The 22873-nt window shown below is 44.5% G+C and overlaps 1 protein-coding gene across 2 annotated transcripts in view; it reads right to left on the bottom strand.

Moving 5' to 3' along the window:
- Positions 1–285: 285 nt before the first annotated feature.
- Positions 286–22873, bottom strand: part of ACBD3 (acyl-CoA binding domain containing 3) — a 126328-nt gene continuing 103740 nt past the window's right edge. Inside the window, exons 7-8 of one of the 2 annotated variants that reach the window (XM_029593055.1) lie at positions 16998–17282; positions 286–2071 (exon numbers count right to left, since the gene is read on the bottom strand). In XM_029593055.1, coding sequence (XP_029448915.1) covers positions 1860–2071; positions 16998–17282 — 497 coding nt within the window. In that variant the 3' untranslated portion in view covers positions 286–1859. The remainder of the gene's footprint in view (positions 2072–16997; positions 17283–22873) is intronic. The other variant, XM_029593056.1, reaches the window with a different exon arrangement.

The following is a 22873-nucleotide window of genomic DNA, read 5'->3' as shown; positions in this document are numbered from 1 at the left end:
TGTTTTTTGACAAGTCCTGCCTACATGATACATTACAGCCTTGGACAGATATAGTTATAGAAAAAAATGAAAAGGCAACATTTACAGATAAATGTACTTTTAATTAAGATTAAATATATTATTCCAAGGGTTTGTTTTTTTTCAATCATACTTCTACTAACCAACAGCCAAAGGTAATTAAAATAAAGGGGGATGTAACTGATAAGTTCTGACAGCAACACTCAACTAGAATTGTCATGTAAAGCAACATACAGCGCTCCCAAGAACCGTGATATCTTTAAAGGAGTCATTTAACATTTTATTGTCAGAAAGTGTCTAATCAAAGGCCGAGATAAAACATATAAAAGTGCTTGCCTTTTCTTTAAAGTATGTTACATACAGTATTTGAAAGAAGCATATACCATAGTTTATACAAGAATATATGAGCAGAACACCTTAGCAAGGGTATGAATCTATCGGCACTGATATCTACTGGAACTGCAAGAAGGTGCAAAGTGACTAAATCACATGTAGAAATGCCCATGTTCTGCATGTGCTTAATGACTCCATAGTAATCACAAACAGAAAATTGAAGTATGCATATACAAATCAGGCAAACAAACAAAAAAAAAAAGACTCAATAAAACAAAAGCTAAAGAGATTCCAATTCTTCCATTTACAACATTTTTTATACATGCCGCAGTCAATTAATTGTAATTTTACTCCAGGAAACTTCAAAGATTTTGATTTTTTTTTTTAGTTCACTATGTCTACAGCTGCACTATTTTTCTGTTGCCGCCTCCTTGCCAAGCTAGTTTTGTGAAGCGGATTATTTCTATTTCAGTCAGTTTTTGTTTGTTTACCACCGATCAAAAGGCAAACTGTTTCCCCTCACTTTTTTCTTTTTATAACACTACTCAAGATATAAAATGCCTGTGGTGCTGGCTCATTTCAGCCATGGATGGTCATAATTGTTACTAACTAGGGTGGAAGGTGACATTTGAGTACAAAGCAAGGCGGTCCCTGGCAGCAACTTCCACAATATTACTGCAACACTCAACTTCCCCATATGCCTTAATTATACTAGAATGGTTTAGATTTTTTTTTTTTTTATGCAGAGCAAGCACATTCATGTTTCCAAGTGTAAAAAGAAAAGAGAAAAAAAAAAAGATGTACAGATACTCAGGTATAGATCTCCCCATACAGCCAGTCAGCAGAGCTTTCACTGGACAGCACTTGATGTCATGACATCCCCTTAACAGCAGTGATCCTTCCCTCCCCCCTCAGTCCGTGCTGGTTACAAGTCCTCGGACACCTACTTTCCATGCAAGTTATATTTTCCAATTATGGAAACCAGCCGAAGAATTCTCTTCAGCCCTCACTTTTATTGCACTGGTGGGCTGCTCAGTCATACCGACAGCATCACCACTCAGCTCCTCCAGGTCACTGTTTCCACCGATTTGTACATAAATTACCTGGTTCCATAACCCCAACAGCATTCAGATCCTAGATTTGTTGTAACTACATTCAACAGGTTTCAAGTTTCCATCTTGTTTAATGTTAGGTACACTTAGGGATATGCACTGCAGAATGCTTGTAATTTTAAAAGCAGAGGCCTCCAATGAGAAACAGAGGGACCAGGAACACTATTACCCGGCAGCTGAGTATGATCCATATGGTGGTAAAACTCTAGAAGGTGCAAACTCAGGAGGTTTTAGTGTTACCCTGGTAGGCAGTGACTTTGTTGGTCAATACCAGATATTGGGCAAGGAAAGAGCAAATGGGGCAAACACTGATTTAAAAGTTCCATAACCTTTGAAAAAACTCCAGAATATGTATGTCTTCTGCGCTGCCCCCATCCTCCACTGACACTGCAACATTTATCTAGTGTAATAGACTCTGTAGTATACAGTTTTCGATCTCCATAATGAATACGAGTTGTCAAATTTCAGAAGATAGACCCCCCTGCCAGGGTACTGGTGGCTGCCCGCATAGACCTCTTCGTGACAGTCTCGCCTATACACAGGTACAATCTCATCCAGCTGAGGCTTGTTGGCACTCTTTTTGGCTTTTTCTTCACTATTAGGATTTTCTATTAGGAGAAAAAAAGAAAAAAAAAAGTTTTCATACACCTGAACATATGGTACACCTAAACTGAAATATGAAAATGAGAAATCCAGAATACGAAAACATACAACCATGGGTTTGTGAGCAATCAAGAAAAAACAAATTCCGAGGACTGAACCTTTTTGTTTTGCATTAAGAAAATCAGCACCTCATACAGGATTTGGACTAGCTGGGGCAGTGTTTTCCCACTGGGTCACCCATGTATTCAAATTTTATGCACATGCATCATCATGATGTTTGCACACTAATGCCGGTATATACACTATATACACTAATGCCGGTATATAAAAATATCATATATAATCATATAAAAATCTTAAATAAATAAATATAAAATAAATGTACGCAAACACAGTTCATGCATATCCTGAAAACCAGACCCGGTTAGGTAAGCCTCTAGGACATAGTTGGGAATCAGCTTGCTGGGGTGGAATTCAGTAAAATAACAAATGTTTCAAGAATGTATGGAGAAATAAAAGCTAAAAACAAGCAGCAGTAATACCTTTTTCCTGGATTAACATTTGTAGATTTCATCAGGTCAGTACAAAATGAGGAAAACTTGAAATACCTGAATATAAACCTCTGAAAACACCACTGATGTTTCACCCTCTGAACGAACTAAAATGCTAGACTGGGCCTAATCCACCCCCCCCTCAAGAGAATAGGCAGAGCCCCCAGTTTTCTGCAGCAGATTTCTTTAAGATTCTATAGCAAGAGCTGGCAAATTCTGTGGCAGAATTTAAGAACATTTTGCATAATTTGCAAATTTTTTATTTTTTTTTTTACTTTGAACAGATAAGGTAATTTCTGACATTTCTGTGTCAGTTCTATATTAGAGGAAAAGGGATCTTAGTGATTGGGAATGGGGAGAAAGGAGGGGAAGAGATCAGAGAATGAAAGGCAAATGCAGGAAAGGCAAATGAAGAAGGAATCTTAGGCAGGAGGGATAGAGAAGGGAGGATCAGGGAAGAAAGTATTAGGAATGGGGTGGAAGGGGAAGGTTGGGATGAAGAAAAAGAGGGAAGAAAGACTGGTCAGAGTGGAGGAGTAACCAAGCCATATATCCCTCCCCCCCTCTATTGCACCCCATGAACCTCTTCCTATCCCAATTCACCTCACACCCCCCCCCCCCCCCCCCCCCCGCAAACCCCTCATACCGGTTCCATAAATCCCTCACCATAGTTCACTCCCCCCCACCTCTACCTGGTGCACTCCTCCCCCTACCCCACAAAGTCCTCACTTACCCTGGTTCACTATCCCCATTTCTAGTTCACTCACTCCCCCCCCCCCCCCATGATCCCCATTCAGTATATCCCCCCACCCCCAGCAATTTCCGGTTCACTCCCTCCTTGCCCACTCTGGATCCCCTCACTCAACAGCACCTATCACTGAAAAACCAAGAGGACGACACCAGCAGCCTTGGTTGAAAACTGGTTCAAAGCGTGCCATTCAGGCCCCAGCAGGGGAGGAGTGAGGACATGCCGGAGAAGCAGCAAGGCTACAGTCCTCCTGCTGTTTTGCAGCGATAGGTGCCAGCAAGCGAGGGGATACAGGTGGGGTAGTGAGAGGGTAGATTGGTGGCAGTCAACGGCGCAATGTTATTCTTCTGGGGCAAGAGTGAGAGGGGAAATGCGCCATTCACTAACACCAATGCTTTTGTTTTGAGAAGGTCCCTGGCCCATCTACAACAATCTGGCCAAAAATGGAAATTTCCACGGCAAGGGCCAACTTTTGTGGCCATTACCACAGCCGCACACTCACAGGAGACCGGAGGCCTTGATTATAGGGAACAGAATCCATACTGCCAGGGCGATGCCCACCCAAAATGGGAGAGTTTCCTGGCATATTAATCCTCATCCAGCACAGGTGACACCCTGCAGGTCCTCTGTTGGCTCTATCAGATTATACTCTAATCTAATCCTAGGTGACTTCAGCATCAACGAAGATGACCTGGAGTGGAAGAGTAGCCTTGTGCTTAGAGCAGCAGGCTATTCAAATCCTGCTGCTGCTCCTTGTGATCTTGGCAGGTCACTTCACCCTCCATTGCCTCAGGTACTAACTTGGAACCTGATTAACTAAGGGTTTTCCCATAGACACAAAATTGGAGAAAAGCCTTAAAGAATTTGGCCCTTAGACTGCTCTGGAGAAAGGGAAATACCTACAGGACCTGAACATAATCCACTTTGAAGTTCCTGAAATGCAGAATATAGATCAAATATAAACTGGACTCTGCACACAATTTCTTAGCTTCCATATAGGCTTTCAGATTAGCTGAACTAGTCAACAAGTGAACTCGCACTATAGGCCACATAGCTATCTATTGAGAATCTGCACACCGTCCAGTTATCATGGTCAGATCATATAGTGGTGTTCGACGTACACCCATTCCTAAAAACACCAGAGGTCAGAGCCACAAAATTGGTCTCACCAATGACGTAGATCAATCTAAAGTCCTTGGTAAACACTCTCAAGCAGCCCATTTCCAACCTGCACCCTACCAGTCACTGCTCTAGTTGATACCTGAACAAATACCTGAACTCAGCCATCAATGTTATGGACCCACTGAAAAATCAGTCAGACTCAAAATCCAGTCCCTGAACTGAAATTAACACAAATTGGGAGAAAACTGGAACACAAGTGATGAAAAGCAATACTGCAGACACTACTGCAACAGACCAAGCTAAAAATACCCAGAGGGCTTTTCCAAACCATAAACAGGCTTCTAGGATCACAACCACCCCCCCCCCCCCCCCCAAAAACCCCACTGTGACAATCTAGCAAATTTCTTCTCCAACAAGATCACTTTCATCTGGAAAATGCAGTTTATTTTTATTTGATTTATAGTCCGCTTTTCAGGTACTTTCAAAGCAGATTTTGAAGAGGGCCTACTTTAAAGCTACAGAAATAAAAGGTTAGCAAATAAAATATATCAGGTGATACCTTTTTATTGGTCTAACTTAATACATTTCTGGACTGGCTTTCGAGTTCTCCTCTCTTCTTCAGATAAGAATTCAAATGAAGTAGTTCTCGAAAAGCTAGTCCAGAAACGTATTAAACTTAAGTCTAAGAAAAAGTCTTCACTTTATTTATTCACCTTTATTTCTGTGCATTCAAGTGGACTAATATGGCAGCAAAACTACTTTAAAGACCACAAATTAATGAATGAAACACCTCTGATAGACTTACTGTAAGTAACAAAGGCTTTTGTGTTCAAGATTTTTATAAATCTCTACTAGGGTAGTATTTAGAGCAGGAGCCTTTCCAGAGTGCATTTCCTTAACCATGTTTAATCTCTCCCAGAAAGAGACATCCAACATGTGTTAGAATCATATTCAGAGAATTGAGTATAACAATTCTCTTCATTTCCTTGCTCTATATTTTCTACTTGGATATACAAAATTCCTCACAACACTGCCAAATTTCTCATTAGCTTCTAAAAGTAGTCTTTCTTCCACACCTTTTATATATGCCTGTTTCCTTCCTCCTCGTTAATTACGCATACTAACTCCTCCTTGATTTATCACCATGTTCATATTCTGTCTCTACATGGGAGTTGGATTTTCCTTGTATCAGTTTTAGTGTGGTCAGGTGTCTTCCAGGAACTCTAATGTTGCCTTCGTTTCACAACATTCTGCTTCCAACTCTGACAATCTCACTTCACACTGTCCAACCTTTAACAAAGTCATTAAGTAATCAGAAAACTAATATCCTACTCCTCTCCACCACAATTACCACAATTAAACCAAAGATAGTGAATTGGCATATGACAAAAAAAAAAAAAAAAACTAGTACAGATGCAACATTAACACAAAATCTAAAAGAAAATGAAGGAAAGAGTGAGGGAGAAAATGTTCATAATGAGCATGGTGTCGAAAATCAGAAGTCATATTCTGCCCACAGTAAGGACATAAAATTATTAAGATAAGAATGCGGAAATGCATTCAACAAAGGGCATACATCTGACCTCCATGTAGAGACAGCAACAACAAAAGAACCTAACACTATTGTAATCTATTTTAAATTTATTGTAATCCACTTTGAGGCTATTCATGGTAAAAAGCAGAATATCAAACGTCGGTGCATACATACTAGGAGCCCATGCTGACTGAAATAGATGCAAATCATCTTTAACCTGATTGGTCAAATATTCCATTCCCAAAATGTCTCAGACTGGCATACCAAACAGTTAATCGCAAGAGTAAACCATGTGACGATTCTCGAACAACAGACTCCAAGATGATAGGTTGGCTAGAGTCCAAGATCAGGGTAAGGAAAGTCACTGAAAGGAGGACCCTTAATAGCAGAACAAGGAAGGCATGGTCTTTCACCTGCAGCAGCTGCCTTCCCCTCAAGTTGAGTCGAGTTGTCAGCTGCTGACTACTTTCAGGCCTTTGGCCGCATACGACCAGTAGCAAGGGTGAGAGGGAGATACCAGATAATGAACGTAGCAATGAAGATGAATCTATACATCTCTCTCTATACACACACATATATACAAAACAGGAAGATGCCCTCCCGAGAGGCAGTAGATGCCATACAGGTAGGAGCAACCGTACCACACAAGGAAAACACGACTCCTGCTGATAAGATGGGACTTTGCTCTATTTATTTATTTTATTTAAGGCTTTTATATACCGACTTTCTTGATACAAATCAAATCAACTCGGTTTACATCGAACTAAGCAGTTAACCATATCCAAATAACAGAGACAAAATTTGATGAAGCATAAAGTTACATTGTAACAAGGGTGCATTAACTGGGGATAGGAAATAAAGAGGGGGTGAACAATGATAGTGTACTATATACAGATGAGGGTGTGGGAGGGAGGCAAAGGAGCCAACCTCATTATGACGTATTTGTGTGTCTTAGTGCTTGTTTATATACAGAAGTGATAGGAACAATTCTGAGTCGAGCTGTTGGACTAGGAAGAGGGGAAAGGCTCGACTGAAGAGTGTCTTGAGTTTCTTTTTAAAAGTTAGGAGACAGGTTTCCTGCCTGAGGTCCGGGGGCATGGCGTTCCAGATGGAGGGACCTATTGTTGAGAATGCCCGGACTCTGATGTTTGAGTGGTGCACCACTTTGATTGGAGGAACGTGTAAGGATCCCTTGTAAGCTTCCCTTAAGGGTCTGGCCGTAGAGTGTAGTTTGAGCGGATGTAGCAGGTCAAGGGGGGTCTGATGGTGAATGCTTTTGTGAATAATTGTAAGTGATTTATGGAGAATCCTAAAGTTTACCGGGAGCCAGTGAAGATCTTTTAATATAGGAGAGATGTGCTCTCTCCGATTAGTATTCGTCAGAATTATCGCCGCCACATTTTGGAGCAACTGGAGGGGTTTTATTGTAGTAGCAGGAAGACCTTGCAGGATGGAATTGCAGTAATCGACAAGGTTCACTTAGAGACTGAGCCACCTTCAGGCTGGAGGTGAAACATCACTTTTCGCCCTTCCCTTTCAGTGGTGGTCTTTGGACACCATCCAACATTTCTCCAGGAACCTTTTTAAAAGGGCAGGTGCATGAAGATCGGTCACACTGACCCAAGACTTCTCCTCTTGATGTGGGTGTTCATAGCTCTATTGCAGGCCCGACTTGTGATGAAGAGTGAAGAAGCAGTGAAACACTTTTTGATGTTACACAAGAAGTCATTTCCCTTGCTCACCTAAAGGAAAATTGGTTCTACTGGCTAATTTTCGTTCCTGTAGTACCAAGGATCAGTCCAGACTACTGGGTTATGCCTCCCTTCCAGCAGATGTAGTCAAAGAAAAACTGAAAAGGCACCCTCTAGATATACTTGCATGCTACCTGCGATCCTTCAGTATAATCAATATCAAAGCAGAAAGAATGCTAACAACCAATGACTAGATCAAGCGACCTGCCCTATTAATTTCCGTAATGTAACTTTTTTTTTTAAACAAGAAACAGTCAAAAACGATGTAAATGCAAATGTGCGCAGAGAAAAAAAAATTGTAGAAGTGTCAAGATCTGCAAATCAAAAATAAGGAATTAACAGTCGAGCGGACTTCTGGATGAAGCCTTGTCGGGTGGGCGTCTGGACTGATCCTTGGTACTACAAGAATGAAAATTAGCCGGTAAGAGCCAATTTTCCTTTCCCTGTACATACCAGGACCAGTCCAGACTACTGGGATGTACCCAAGCTGCCCTAAATGGGGTGGGACCCAGAGAGTCCCACTCGGAGCACACTGCTGCCAAAGGAATTGACATCCGGAGCACGGACATCTAAGCGGTAATGCCTAGCAAAAGTGTGCAACGATTTCCAAGTCGCCGCCCTGCAGATTTCTTGAGGAGAAACACATTGGCTCTCAGCCCACACCGCTGCTTGCGATCTGATAGAATGAGCCTTAAGCCCATCAGGCACCGGACGTCCATGACATACGTACATGGAAGCAATAGCATCCCCTTTAGCCAGCGGGCAATGGTGGACTTAGAAACCTTACACCCCTTCTTTGGACCGCTCCATAAAACGAAGAGATGATCAGACAGCCGAAAAGGATTAGTAATTTCCAAGTAGCGAAGAAGAATCTGGACGTCCAACCTCCGCATATCCTGTCCCTGAGGTGAACTCTTATCCACCTCTGGAAAAGCTGGCAACTCCACAGACTGATTGACATGAAAAGTCAAGACCACCTTTGGTAGAAAGGAAGGCACTGTCCGAAGCGAGACTCCTGAGTCCGAAATTCGTAAGAACGGTTCCCTACATGACAACGCCTGGAGTTCGGAAATACATCTAGCCGAATAGATAGCCACGAGAAAAAACGTTTTAAGAGTTAAATCCTTCAACATGGTCCACTTGATAGGTTCAAACGGAGAAGTACAAAGTCCGCGGAGCACCAAATTCAGACTCCATGAAGGGCAAACAGCCCTCACCGGTGGGTTTAAATGTTTAGCTCCTCTCAAAAAACGAACGACATCCGGATGACATGCGATGGAGGACCCTGCAATCTTACCTACAGCTCGATACAGTAAAAACGTGGGAGAGTGGGCGAGCGCCCGCTCTCCCAGCACGCGCATAGGCCACTCTCCTGTGCGCGCAATACAGTATTTCAATTTATTTTAATTAGGGCCGGCGGTAAAAAGAGGCGCTAGGGACACTAGCGCGTCCCTAGCGCCTCTTTTTTTTTTTGACAGGAGCGGCGGCTGTCAGCGGGTTTGACAGCCAACGCTCAATTTTGCCAGCGTCAGTTCTCGAGCCCGCTGACAGCCACGGGTTAGAAAACCGGACGCCGGCAAAATTGAGCGTCCGGTTTTCGACCCGCGGGTCTATTTCAATTTTTTTTTTTTAATATTTTTTTTACTTTAACTTTTGGGACCTCCGACTTAATATCGCCATGATATTAAGTCGGAGGGTGCACAGAAAACCAGTTTTTACTGCTTTTCTGTGCACTTTCCCGGTGCTCGGAGAAATTAGCGCCTACCTTTGGGTAGGCGCTAATTTCTGAAAGTAAAATGTGCGGCTTGGCTGCATATTTTACTTTCTATATCGTGCGGGAATACCTAATAGGGCCATCAACATGCATTTGTATGTTGCGGGCGCTATTAGGTTCGGGGGGGTTGGACGCATGTTTTGGACGCGATGGGGGTAAGGGCCCCTTACTGAATAAGGGGTAAAGCTAGCGTGTCCAAAACGCGGGTTAACAGTGCGCTCCGCTGGAACACACTGTACTGTATCGGCCCCCTAGTAAGCAGCCTAACGCCGCTACTTGAATTCGGAGCGAACTATAGGCTAAACCTTTCTTCAAGCCCCCCTGAAGGAAAGCCAGAATGTGAACTATCGTGGCCTGCCGTGGGGGCACCTTCAACTCACTGCACCAGGAATCAAACATTTTCCACACTCTAATATAGGTAAGCGACGTAGATGTCTTTCGAGCCCTCAGAAGGGTAGTAATCACCGCCTCGGGATAGCCTTTCTTCCTGAACTGCCTCCTCTCATAAGCCAAGCTGCTAGACAAAAGCGATCTGCCTGATTGAAAGATACTAGACCTTGGCACAGCAGATTCGGTAGATAACTCAGCCGTAAAGGTCCTTCCACCTTTAGGATGATCAGATCTGCAAACCATGGTCGTCTTGGCCACTCCGGAGCCACTAGAATGACCGGTCCTCTGTGATATTCTATGCGCCGAAGAATCTTGCCCACCAAAGGCCATGAAGGAAACACGTATAGGAGAATGTCGAGAGGCCACGGTAGAACCAGAGCATCCATGCCTTCCGACCCCGTGCTCCCTTCTGCGGCTGAAGAAACAAGCCGCTTTAGCGTTTAAGCGAGTTGCCATCAGGTCCAGCCAAGGGATCCCCCACCGGCGTGTTACGAGCCACATCGCTTTGTTGGACAGTTCCCATTCCCCGGGGTCTAGCCACTGCCTGCTGAGGAAATCCGCTTGAACATTGTCCACCCCAGCTATATGAGATGCGGCGATGCGGGACAGATGGCGCTCTGTCCACTTCGGAGGCTACCGGTCGGCTCCGGGTACCTCCCTGATGGTTGATGTAGACCACGGTGGTTGCATTGTTGGAGACGATCCGGACCGCTCGGTGCCGGACAAGTGGCAGAAATTGGCATAGTGCTAATCGAACCGCCCTGGTTTCTAGACAATTTATGGACCACTGGGCTTGGACCGGGGACCATTGGCCCTGAGTTGATCGGGACTGACAGACTACTCCCCAACCTGTCAGGCTGGCATCTGTTGTGACTATGATCCATTGGGGAGTTTCCAGGTCCACACCCGGAGCAAGTGATGTGGGACCAACCACCAATCCAGGCTGGTCCTCACCAGTTCCAGTAATGGCAAGGGCAGGTGAAACTCCTCAGACTTGGGGTCCCAACGAGAAAGGAGTGCACTCTGCAACGGTCGCATATGAGCAAAAGCCCACGGAACCAACTCCAGGGTAGACACCATAGAACCAAGAACCTGTAAATAATCCCACACCGTTGGCAAAGGAAGGGCCAACAAGTGCCGGACCTGGGTCATCAACTTCTCCATTCGAACGAATGGTAGGAAAGCTTTGCCCACCGCGGTATCTAAGTGTGCTCCCAGAAATTCCAGTACCTGTGACGGGATCAGGTGACTTTTGGCAAAATTGACGACCCAGCCCAGAGAATGCAGGCGATCCAAGAGACTGTATCGCCGCCTTGCAGCGATCCTCCGATTTCGCTCGTATGAGCCAGTCGTCCAGGTAGGGATGGCACCAATATCCCTTCCCACCGGAGGCTCACCGCCACAACCACCATCACCTTGGTGAACACTTGTGGGGCCGGTGCCAGCCCAAAAGGTAGGGCACGAAACTGGTAATGCTCTCCTAGCACCATGAACCGCAGAAACCTTTGATGGTGCTCCTGTATACCCTATGTGAAGGTAAGCTTCTGTTAAACCCAAAGAAGCCAAAAACTGTCCCTTGTGGACGGCCGCAACGACTGCCCTCAACGTCTCCATGCGGAACCGCGGGATCCGCAACTTTAGATTGACCTTCAAAATCCAATATCAGCCGGAACGACCCCTCCTTCTTGGGAACCACGAAGTAAATGGAGTAACGACCGGTCCGACGGTCGGCTGGAGGGACCGGGACAATCACTCCCAGCGCCTTCAGTCGAGACAGCATCTGAAGAATCACTTGTTGCTTCTCTCGAGATCCACATGGAGACACTAGAAAAAGATCCCGAAACGGGCGAGCAAAATCCAAAGCGTAACCGTGATTTATAATATCTAGAACCCACTGGTCAGAGGTTATTTTGACCCATTCCTCATGAAACAGGGAAAGCCACCCCCCGATCTCCGGAACGGAGGAATGGGCCGGCACCCCTTCATTGGGAAGGCTTATTAGAGGTGAAACCGTGTGGGGCGCAACCGCGCTGAGGCGGCCTGCCTCAAAAGGAATGCGTCCATGTCGATGACTGCCAGGAAGCACCCCTCCCAGAACGAAACCGGCGCTGGCCCCGAAAACGGACCCAAAAAGTGCCAGAAAAGCGAGAAGCTCTGGGCTTGTCCTCTGGGAGCTTGTAAACCTTATTGTCTCCCAAGTCTTTAATAAGTTGCTCCAGTTGCTCTCCAAATAATACCCTTGAAAGGAAAGGAACCAAGCTGAGACTTAGACAAGGCATCAGCTGCCTAATGATGGAGCCACAACAGCCTCCTGGCGGAGACCGTCGAGGACATCATGCACGCAGAAGTCCGGAGAATGTCGTATAATGCATTAGCCGTATAAGAAACTGCAGACTCCATGCGGTTCGCCTGCTCAGCCTCACCCGGAGAAAGCTCCTGTGATGTGAGCAATTACTGAATCCAGCGGAGGGTAGCTCTCTGCATAAGGCTGCTACAGACAGCAGCCCTTACCCCCATCGCCGATATCTCAAAAATACGATTAAGTAAAATCTCCAACGGCTCTAACGATAGCCATAACAGCCGAGTCCACCTGAGGGATTTTGAGGAGATCCAAAGATTCCTGGGGTAACAGGTAGAGCTTCTCCATGGCTCTGACCCTTAAGGAGGCTTCAGGCAAATCCCATTCCCTAGAGACAAGCTGAAAAAGCTTCGGATGAAAGGGAAAGGTTTGAGGCGGAGCCCGAAGCACTGATAAAACTGAATCCCCCGGAGAGGGGATTCAGTTTTATCAGTGGAGGAAGGGGAATTTCAAGCTCATGAAGCACATGAGGTATCAAAGGATCCAACTCCTCCTAACTGAATAAACGCACCTGTGGATCATCCCCCTCCACTGGGGCAGCACTGTCCACATCAGTATTCATATCAAGAGTGGAGAGGTCCGGATGGGGGGGATCCGCAGGCGCCAAGGGCATGGTGAACTCGGGAACCGTAGCTGTGTGAGAAAGCCGTGGCCCAGAACCCCCCATATCCGGGGCAGGTCCCAAAATTCTGACCGGAGGAGTCACTTGACTAACCAAGTTCGCTTCAGCCTCCAAATAAGCTCTATGCGTCAATAGTACAAATTGCGAGGAAAAGGGGTGTTTAAGGATCCCCCCGGAGGTAAATTCGAGGGAAGGGCCGAGACAGGGAGCAAATCGCGCGTTCTCTGAGGACTTAATGCCAGTGGAGGAGAGAGGAGGAACCTCCTCCCCCTCCCAGGTCTGATCTGCATCGGCACCTGATGCAGGCAAGATGGCCGCCGCTCCCTCATCGAGCAGGGTCAGGCCCAGTCAAATTCTTTTGGCTGCCGGTGCATCAGAAGAGCCGCGCAAGCAAGAGCTCTGCCCCGAAATTGGCCTCTGCGAGGGTCCCTTGCCCCCTGGGAAGACAGCAGGAGCAGAGACCCTCGCGTGAGAGCCGCACCGCCGACTCTCCACAAGCCACACAAGTTGTGCCAAGCGGCATAAAGACTCGCGAAAATACTATCAAGCAGCCAGGTGAAAAAATCCATCCCCTCCGGAGGCCCGGGAGATCGCAGCAGGCTTTAGTGCTGTGAGAGAAGTAAGGTAGTGCACAAAATCCTTCTCGGTCTTTTTATTTTTTTTTTTTTTTTTCGGTCACTAGCAGGGGAAAGAGCAAAGATAAAAACTTCCCTGTATAAAAATAGCAACAGCCACCAGAGGAATAAACTTCTCTGGTCTATTAGTAGAGATAGTGACAACTCAGGCCATAGGAATTATATGTCTCTGGTGCAAGGTAAAGGGGAGAGAGTGACCGGCCCACCGGTAAATACTCTCCCCAGCTCACCGGGCAAGCTAATAGTCTCCGGGAATAAAGGCTTAAGGGCAATGCCCTGCCTTAAGAGAGTTTACAAGATATCCCAAAATAAAATGTACTAAATCTTTTTTGTGTGTTAATCTAGTCAAACAACCAAACCTGGTCATTAGAAAACACATAATCTGTAAAATTTGACAAGGATCAGGACCGCAGGTCATGCCTCTGCATCTGCTGGAGTCAGAGAGATACTGAAGGATCGCAGGTGGCACACTAGTATATCTAGGGGGTGCCTTTTCAGTTTTTCTCTGACTCCATCTGCTGGAAGGGAGGCCTAACCCAGTAGTCTGTACTGATCCTGGTACATACAGGGAATTTCTTTTATTTTGATATGTAGCTTTTATAATTGCTAGCAGATTCTAGAGCATTTTTGTTTCAGTTTTGTGCTTTGTTTTTACTAGACAGGCAGACGCCACAGAAGGGGAGATGTTAGATAGAAAATGCTGTATTAGCAGAAAAGTACTGGACACATCGAGATCATGCTGACGCTTCAGGCCCATAGATAATATTTGCATACAGTGCAAGAGTGAATTTACATGAAAAGCAAATTAACATATGGCCATTCAGATTCACTTTTTATAGTAAAGAGCCAATCACAGAAATTTTGACAATTGTGTAACAGTTTAGGGGTTGGAAATGTAGAAGTAAATCCTATATTTATTTACAGAATTCATATTACGCCTATTACCAGAAACTGTTCTAGCGGATTCCAACAGGATAAAATATAGCAAAATAAAACAGCACACCACTACATTCATGTAAACAATGCATAAAAGATAGATGGCCCTGGGAGGTTAGGGTCGTGCCATCCGTGGCGCTGGTTGCATGTGGACAAAGGTGTTTAGGCCTTTAAAGAATTCTGCCCAGGAAAAGGATCCTGGGACTAAATTGAAAGCCGCTGCGTCCCCAGGGAGCCCCGTTTGAGGGAGACTCGCGCTGGGGGTAGAGAGGTCCGGTGTACCATCGGTGGATCCGGATTCCTGTACTGGCTGGGGAGGGCCTTGACCTGATTCTCCCAGAGCCTCCTCGCACTGTCGGCACAGGGCCGTGGCCTCTTCTTGCTGCGCAGCTCTTATGTGGCAGGCTGGGCAGAGGGCTTGTGCTTTGACCTTCTTTGCTGGTGGTGCCATGGTTTGTGCGCGTAGGGTAGCAGAAAGCCCCGTATAATGCACGCGCTGGGAGGCTTAGTTATGCTCTCCGGGTGTGCTGAAGATGTGCGCATAGGCTGAGATGCATGTGCCGCTGTGCGCACAGATACAACTTATGCGCCTGGCACCATTGAGCGTGTGGCTGTACGCCCGGCCCCCTCGTGCGTGTCGCTGTGTGCACGGCACTTACTTGTGCGCACATCGGCGCACACATAAGTTGTACGCCTGGCTCGATTAGGCGGACAGGACAGCAATCATTGGGAAATGGCGTCGGCGACCACGCGAGCAATATGGCAACCACCTCAGAGGGTCTCCACATGAGAGGACCCTCGTATCGGATCGGGGTCTAGCCCAGACAGGGCTGATCAACCCGATAGCACAGACGCTAACTGGCTTTCGGAGACCGGAGATTTTTAGAAAGTTTTCTACTTTACCTCGTCTCGGCGTTTCCCGGGTTTCGTTCCGGGCGGTCTCCAGCTGCAGGGGGGGGGGGGGGGGGGGGGAAGAGGGAAAGTTACCTTCACTGCCGCGCTCGGTGTTGCACCCGCTGCCTCTCAGCCTCTCCCGTTGCCGGAGGCTAAGTCCACGCCGGGAACCGGCTGCCGGACTGAGGCCTACCTCTGAGGGATCTCTGAAATCACCTCAAGAATTCTCGACTGGGGAAGGGACCCTTAGGTATCACCGCAGGAGAGCGGGGCTTGTCTGTAGAAGTAAGGTTTCTTGTTCTGGATTTCTTTGGTTTGAATACTCTAACGCTGTGCGTGTACAGAGTCCTGAACTGCTATGGAGACAGAGAAATGTTGAAGAGCAGAGGTTCCTGCTGACGTCAGATTGAAATCTGATCCGTCTCCAACTGCTATCAGGAGTACACTATACCCATTGGTCCTGAGTCCATCTGCTACACGCTAGGAAAGGAGAGTTTGCTTTATTATATGGGATAATTTTTTAGTTGTGAGCAGTGATGTATGGGAATCTTTACCACAAAGAAACTCCCAGGGGAGGGGGGGAAACCACAATCAAACCAGGGGGGCGCAGAGGGATGGGAAAATGGAAATAGGGGGATGAGGGATGAATACAGAAGCTAGGTGATGAGACAATATCTGTACATTCCAGGATAACCCAACGATTGGGATATCTGATTGTTTTGATGTGCTATATTATATTATAGGTACTATTACACCTAGTAATGTTTAATTCTGTAATAGCCTCAATCGTTATGTTTGACATCAGTGTTAATATTTTGCTGCTATTGCCATCATTGTTACTATGTTTCAATATTTTGTTTAATAAAACTTTAAATAATAAAAAAAAAAAAAAAGCTACACATCTTACAAATTCTGCCAGGAGTACGTAAACTTATGAGCACAAGTCCACTTCCCTTTCAGCAAGAACTGCTCAGGATCTGGAGTTTAATAGGTTTTCGATTAATTAAATTGAGAAAAACAAGGTGACCAGGGGCAAGATCAGACCATGCAATTGGACCGATATCTCACACACTAATCAAACCATGAGCAAAAGCTGTAACGGAACAGAAAAAGAAATCAGTAGTCAGGCTGCAACATCTTCCAGAGATCAACTAAGGAAAAAGCAGTGCTCAGTTCACTCAACATCCTGCTGCTATTAAAAGCCCTGCAAAACACTAGGCCAGATCTAGCCAGTTAACCATTCAAGGGGCAATGAGACTGCCTCCTACTAACAGAGAACTTGAGAGATCCACCCTCTCAGTTCCCAGTTATAAGTCTCACCTGCTGCTTACAAGATGCATAAAATTTAGACAATCACTAGCTTACCAGATTTATCTTTTCAAGGTTTTACCATTCTGAAAAGAAACGCTTTTCTAATATACCTATTCCTGTATCACTGAAGTAGCCAAGAGAATAAACTCTCTCCCCCCCACCAAGGGAGAGAGCACTGAAACATCACCTGCACAGGCCTTTTAGGGGGAAGAAGGCAGAAAGTTGTTTTTCAATCCTTCCCGTTACTGGTTTCTATTTAAAATTAATCTAATTATAGTGCTGTGCACTGAATCAGTTACTGTACCTTCATCCTCCTCCTCGTCTTCACTGGACTCACTGACATGCACACTGACTGCGGTATTTGGGGAGTCTGTCCATTCAAAATATACCCCAAAACCAATGTCATAACTGTCTGTAGCAAACTCCCAGAAGAGGTAGGAGCCTTCCTCGTGCGTCGGCACCCGGACCGTCACCACTTCTCCTCGCCCCACGGTGATCACGGAGTCTGCATCCTGTCGGATCTTCTCCTTAAAGTCTTTTATCTGAGGCCGTGTCCACATGGAAGGAGCTGCTATTACTGGGGCCGGCTCTAAAGAAAATAGCAATTATATAAAGCTAAATACTGCAACAGTTTACACTTAGAAAAATAAATATTTATACTTTTGAATCCGTAACGATGGTTGACTAAATATTTTAAAGAAAAAAAACTTGTGTGCTGGAAAAGTATCCCATGGTGCATCAATTCTTTGCTGCAGTGTTAGTCTCAGCTACATCCATCATAACGAGCTCAGAGGTGTTTAATGAACAAAGAGCTATTTCAGCACTGCAGAGAGAAGGGAAGGTTACTGACGAGCATTTCAAATGCTCTGCTCAATTAACTCACAGTAAAGAAGTGAAGTAAGCTGCTACCACAAAAACACAATACTACCATCACTACATGACATCAGATTCACTCATTCAAATATACAGTGGCTTGCAAAAGTATTCAACCACCTAAAAAAAAATTCTGATTTGTGTGGGTTACAAATGACACTTAACACAGTATGCGCTTAAAGTAAATTCTCAGTCGCATTTTATTATTTCTCTGCATTTTTTGTAAAATAAAATTAAAAACTGAAAAATGCTGCTTGCATAAGTATTCAACCCCTTCAGACTTGGTAGAACCACCTTTTGCTGCAATAACAGCTTTACGTCTGTTGAGGTAAGTTTCTACCAGCTTTGCACACTGTTTGGGAGTGATTTTTACCCATTCTTCCTGGCAGATCTGCCCCAGTTTATTCAGGTTGGTTGGATGACACTTACGGACAAACAATTTTCAGATAGTGCCACAGATTCTCGATTGGATTGAGATCTGGGCTTTGACTTGGCCATTGTAGAACATTCACCTTTTTGCTTTGGCCTTGTGTTTGGGATCATTATCCTGCTGAAAGGTGAACTTTCTCCCAAGTTTTGGTTTGGTTTTTTTTAGCAGACTTTAGCAGGTTGTCTTACAGTATCTCCCTGTATATTGCACCACCCATCCCACCAAGGAAAAGCAGCCCCACACATTACTGTTGGGATGGTGTTTGCACCACACATAGCATTTTGAATTTTGGCCACAGCACTCCATTTTTGTCTCATCTGTCTACAAAACCTCTTACATTTTAGCTGGGTCACTGATGCTTTCTGACAAACTCCAGATGTGCTTTGATATGTTTTTCTTCAGTAATGGCTTCTTCTTAGCCACCCTCCCATGCAGCCAGTTGTAGGCAGAGCTCTTGTTATGATTGACTGATGAACTCCCACTCCTGTCTCAACCACTGAGCTCTGTAGCTCCTTCAAAGTGATTGTTGGCATCTCTGGGGGCTTCCCTCACAAGTCTCCTCCGTGCTCTGATGCTGAGTTTTGAGGGAGGCCTTGTCTAGGCAGTGTCCAGGTGGTAGGATGCAGCTTCCATTTCCAACAGTGCTCACTGGGATATCCAAGCACTTGGATATTATTTTGTTGCCTTTTTCCTATCTTGTGCATGTCTATAACTTTAGCTTTAATTTCCTTAGAATGCTCTTTGGTCTTCATTTTCACAGATTTCCTTCAGATTCACAGTCTGACTAATGGTATTGGAATTAGGGGGTCTTTTATCCAGAAAAGCTGACCATTTTTAATGATTCACAGGTAGAGACCAATTTTAAGCCAGTTAGGGCAATATCCTTCATCTGTGTAAACTTGGAGCTTCCACAGTATAGGGCAATGATGGCAAATTCTAGTCCTCTAGTGTCACAAACAGGCCAGGTTTTCAGTGCATGCATAGTCATTGTGGATATCCTGAAAACCTGGCCTGTTTGTGGCACTCGAGGACTGGAGTTCGCTATCACTGGTATAGGGGTTGAATACTTATGCAAGCAGCATTTTTCAGTTTTTAATTTTATTTTACAAAACAATGCAGAGAAATAATGAATTGTGACTGAGAATTTACTTTAAGAGCATGCTGGTTTGCAATAAATATGCTGTCTGAAAATCTGTGTGTCATTTGTAATCCACACAAATCTGTCTTTTTAGGGGAACAAATACTTTTACAAGCCAATGTACCAACTAAAATGCCAAGGCCATTTTCAAAGGGTTTAGGTGCTAGGCTCTGAAATTGGCCCTTTTGTAAATTTACTAGGGCTAAGTCCCTAAATTTAGGCTCCCAGTGTCATTAGGCTTCTAAATTTAGGCTCATAAAAAGTGGGCGGTTACAGGATGGAGTCGGGGCAGGGAAACCTAATTTAGGGGTTTAAATCTAGGCAACCTAAGGCTTAGAAGCCTAAATTTCAGTGAATATCAGCTGAAAACTTAGTCCCCCAAGTGAGGTGTCTAGGTTTAGGAGCTCTGCTTTTATTTTTCCTTCCTTCCTATATCTAATAAAGTCATTCAGTGATCTCCCAGCCTGAGTACTAGCATTATACCCTAATCAGCTCACAGTTTTGTCCTTACTTTAAGTGGTGCAAACCAGCTTAGCCTTTTCCCAGTGACAAATGGGCTCATCACATAAGGATCAAAATCTGATGTTTAGTATACTATAAAGGCATCAGGCTGCAGGAAATGAGAGTTAAACCACTAGCTAAATCTAAGACCTCATTTACTATCCTTGAACTAGCAGTAGGTAACTTCATTCAAATGTTAAATACCAGTCAAGATCCCAAACTGATTTATCAATGAATATGTAAATTGACTCTAACAGTGGTTAGAATAATGGACTGGAAACCAGATAGGCCTGAGCTCCAATCCTGCTTCTGCCACTCGCAAGTCACTTTTCTCTTATTCCTCAGGTATCCACTTAGACTGTAAGCTCCAAGGAGCAAGAACTCCCTGTACCTGTATGTGTCATTTCTCATCAAGAACCCTGGTTTAAAGGCCAGAAGAGGTAGGCAAACTTTTCATACTCATTCTGGATATTGCGAAAACATGGAACCACTTTGCAGTATTTAGGTGCAGTTGCAGCAGTAATTACTATTAAAATGGACTTAACTGGCACCTTTGGGGAACTGGTGAGTAACAAAGGTGGGATCCACGGGTCCCACCTTCAGAGCAGTGAAAGTAAAATAAGCAGGCTATGTATCACAAAGTAACACGCAGACTATTCCCCTCTCCTAGGTTGGTTGGTTTTTGGGGGGGGGGGGGGGGGGGTGTAACTTTACTACTAAACAGCTGGAAGAAAAACAACCATTCTGAATAAAGCTTTAAAGCATCTGGATGCCCGCTTCATGATCTAAGAATCTGGTGGAAAGGAACAAGAAAAATGACAAGGAATTCCTAAAAACCAGCACCACATCATTTGAACTCGCTCAGCAGCAATATCAGAAGATACCAAAATGCTCTTGTCCTGGGATATGAACATGAAGTTGGTCTAACATTTGTGAATTTCATTCTTGCGCAATTCAACAAAAAAACACAACCCACAATCCAGACCTTACTGGACATCTTAAAAAAAAAAAAAGAATAATGTGGGTATCAGACCAAGATATGTGTTGGTCATGTAATAAAGCAAAGGGAAGGTTGGCAGTGCTGTAAAATTCAAACCTTTGGATGAAAAGTTTTCCAAAGACTAGAGCTGGTGATTCTGGGAACAGATTCTGGACAACCTATTAATAGCAATTTGGAGTTGGGTGAGCAATATGCCACTGCAAACCTATGGACAGAAGAGCTGGTCAATCAGTGCACACGGCAATGGCAAAATAAGCAATCCTGAAAAACTGGAAGTCAGATAAAGATGAAGCCAAAGAGGGGTTTAACTGTCTTAGCCACTATGGAAAGACGCCCTTGCACACCTCTAAGAACCAAGACAGCAATCCCAAGAGACATGAACAGACTTTCTTGAATTGGAAGATTACCGTACACATTTCTTTTTACTTTTTATTCCTCTGTTATACATAAATTACTGAATTAGTCTTCCTTCCAGAAAAGTTTCAATATGCATTGATTTTCAAGATTGCATAATGTTATGAAAACCCCAAAATAATAAATACGGTAAATGACGAGATTGGAGATTTTCCAGAATGAAAAAGCTAGGCAAGATGACTTATTCCCCCTTTATTCAGATCACTTATATGTTAGGGGTGTTGCTGGGATTTAATACATACTGATTTTTACTCTCTCAACTTTCCAGATTGGATTTTTTCCATCAAGGTAATGATTAGAGAGCGGTTCCCAACCCTGTCCTCAGGGACCCCAGCTGGACATTTGCAATGAATATTCATGAGATTATATTTAAATACAATGGATGAAATGCTGAGGCTTACTGAAGACAGGTTTAGGAACCACTGCTTTAATTACCTTCCTTCACCCCCTCCCCACTGCAGCAGGTGTCCTTAGACTATTTCCCAGCCCTCCCCTGGAGACACCTATCCCTACGGGTTTTCACAACTGCTGCAATGAATATGCATGAAATAGATCTGCGAACACTAGGTCTCCAAAGTATTCCACCCTAAAAACCCAACGGGATAGGTGAGCCTCCAGGAAAGGGTTGGGAGACGGGCGCCATTGACCACAGCTCCCCCCAGAACCTGATGCATGCGCCCTGAATCCAGCCACTAAGCTTCCATCTTCTCACACTCACCCCCATGATTGTAAGCACCGTCTCCAGCCCCAATTAGCTCAAGAAGAGAAACCAAGCTTGGGAGAGCATTCGTTGAAATTTAATGCAATTCTGATTTTTTATTTTTAGGGTTTCTTTATGTAAAATGATTACCTTAGGAGGGGTAGGGGGAATATGTTCCCAAGAGTCTTATGTTTATTTTACTGACAACAAAGTAATATTATAAATGTCGGCAGTTAAGAGTCCAAAATGGCCATCCAGTCTGCCCAGTTTAGATGCATTCACACTGGGGTAGAGGAACAAGGTTCTGCAAGATCAAAACTTGAATTTCTAAAGAGTCAGCCATGAACTGTTTCCTTTGCAGTTCTTCTATTTGGGATTCATCTTGTGACGTTCTGGGTCACCATGCTAGTTCAGTGGCATGCTACACATGGCATTGCAGAAGAGCTGGGTTCAGTTTCAGAGCCCAGTCCAGCCAGGAATGCTGTGGAACAGCACTGGCAGCCTCTGACAGAAGGGCATTCCCTCTCATCTCTCAACAGTGACACTGCTGCATTTAGGGTGCATACGTACTGAGTACTGGAGAAAGTCAGGGTCTGCAGGCCTTAGTTAAGGACTACCAACAAAAAGGCTGGGCTATGTGCGGGTTTACAAAGTAGGGAGAGAAGCTTCAACAGAGAAGCCTTCACCGATCCACCAGACAATCACTAGATGTCCTTCACTCTTACCCAATCTGGCATTTATACTCACGAATGGACTGATTCCTCCAGGTTAAAGCACCTATTAAGCTTTTAACCTGTACGCTCTATGGTTACACTTTATATTTTTCCTGCCTTATCTTCTTTCCAGCTTGTTGCAAGCTTCCAAGTTCCTCTTTCCCTGTTGATTGTAACTTTGACTTATTCGTACCTATTGTTTATCTTTGTTTACTTGAATTGTTTACTCCAGTTATACCCTTGTTAAATGTAAACCGATCCGATATGGTTATTTACTATGAAGGTCGGTATAAAAAACTGTTAAATAAATAAATAAATAAATAAATGAAAGCCTATGACATTGTAGCCCAATAGAAGCCATTTCCAAAGGAGCAGGAGGCAAAGCTCTGAATAATAAGATCACATAAATCG

Source organism: Rhinatrema bivittatum, chromosome 3, assembly GCF_901001135.1.
Source record: "Rhinatrema bivittatum chromosome 3, aRhiBiv1.1, whole genome shotgun sequence".
Taxonomy (NCBI): Eukaryota; Metazoa; Chordata; class Amphibia; order Gymnophiona; family Rhinatrematidae; genus Rhinatrema; species Rhinatrema bivittatum.
Note: the sequence above shows the minus strand (reverse complement) of the source record. Positions and strands in the feature narration are given on the sequence as shown.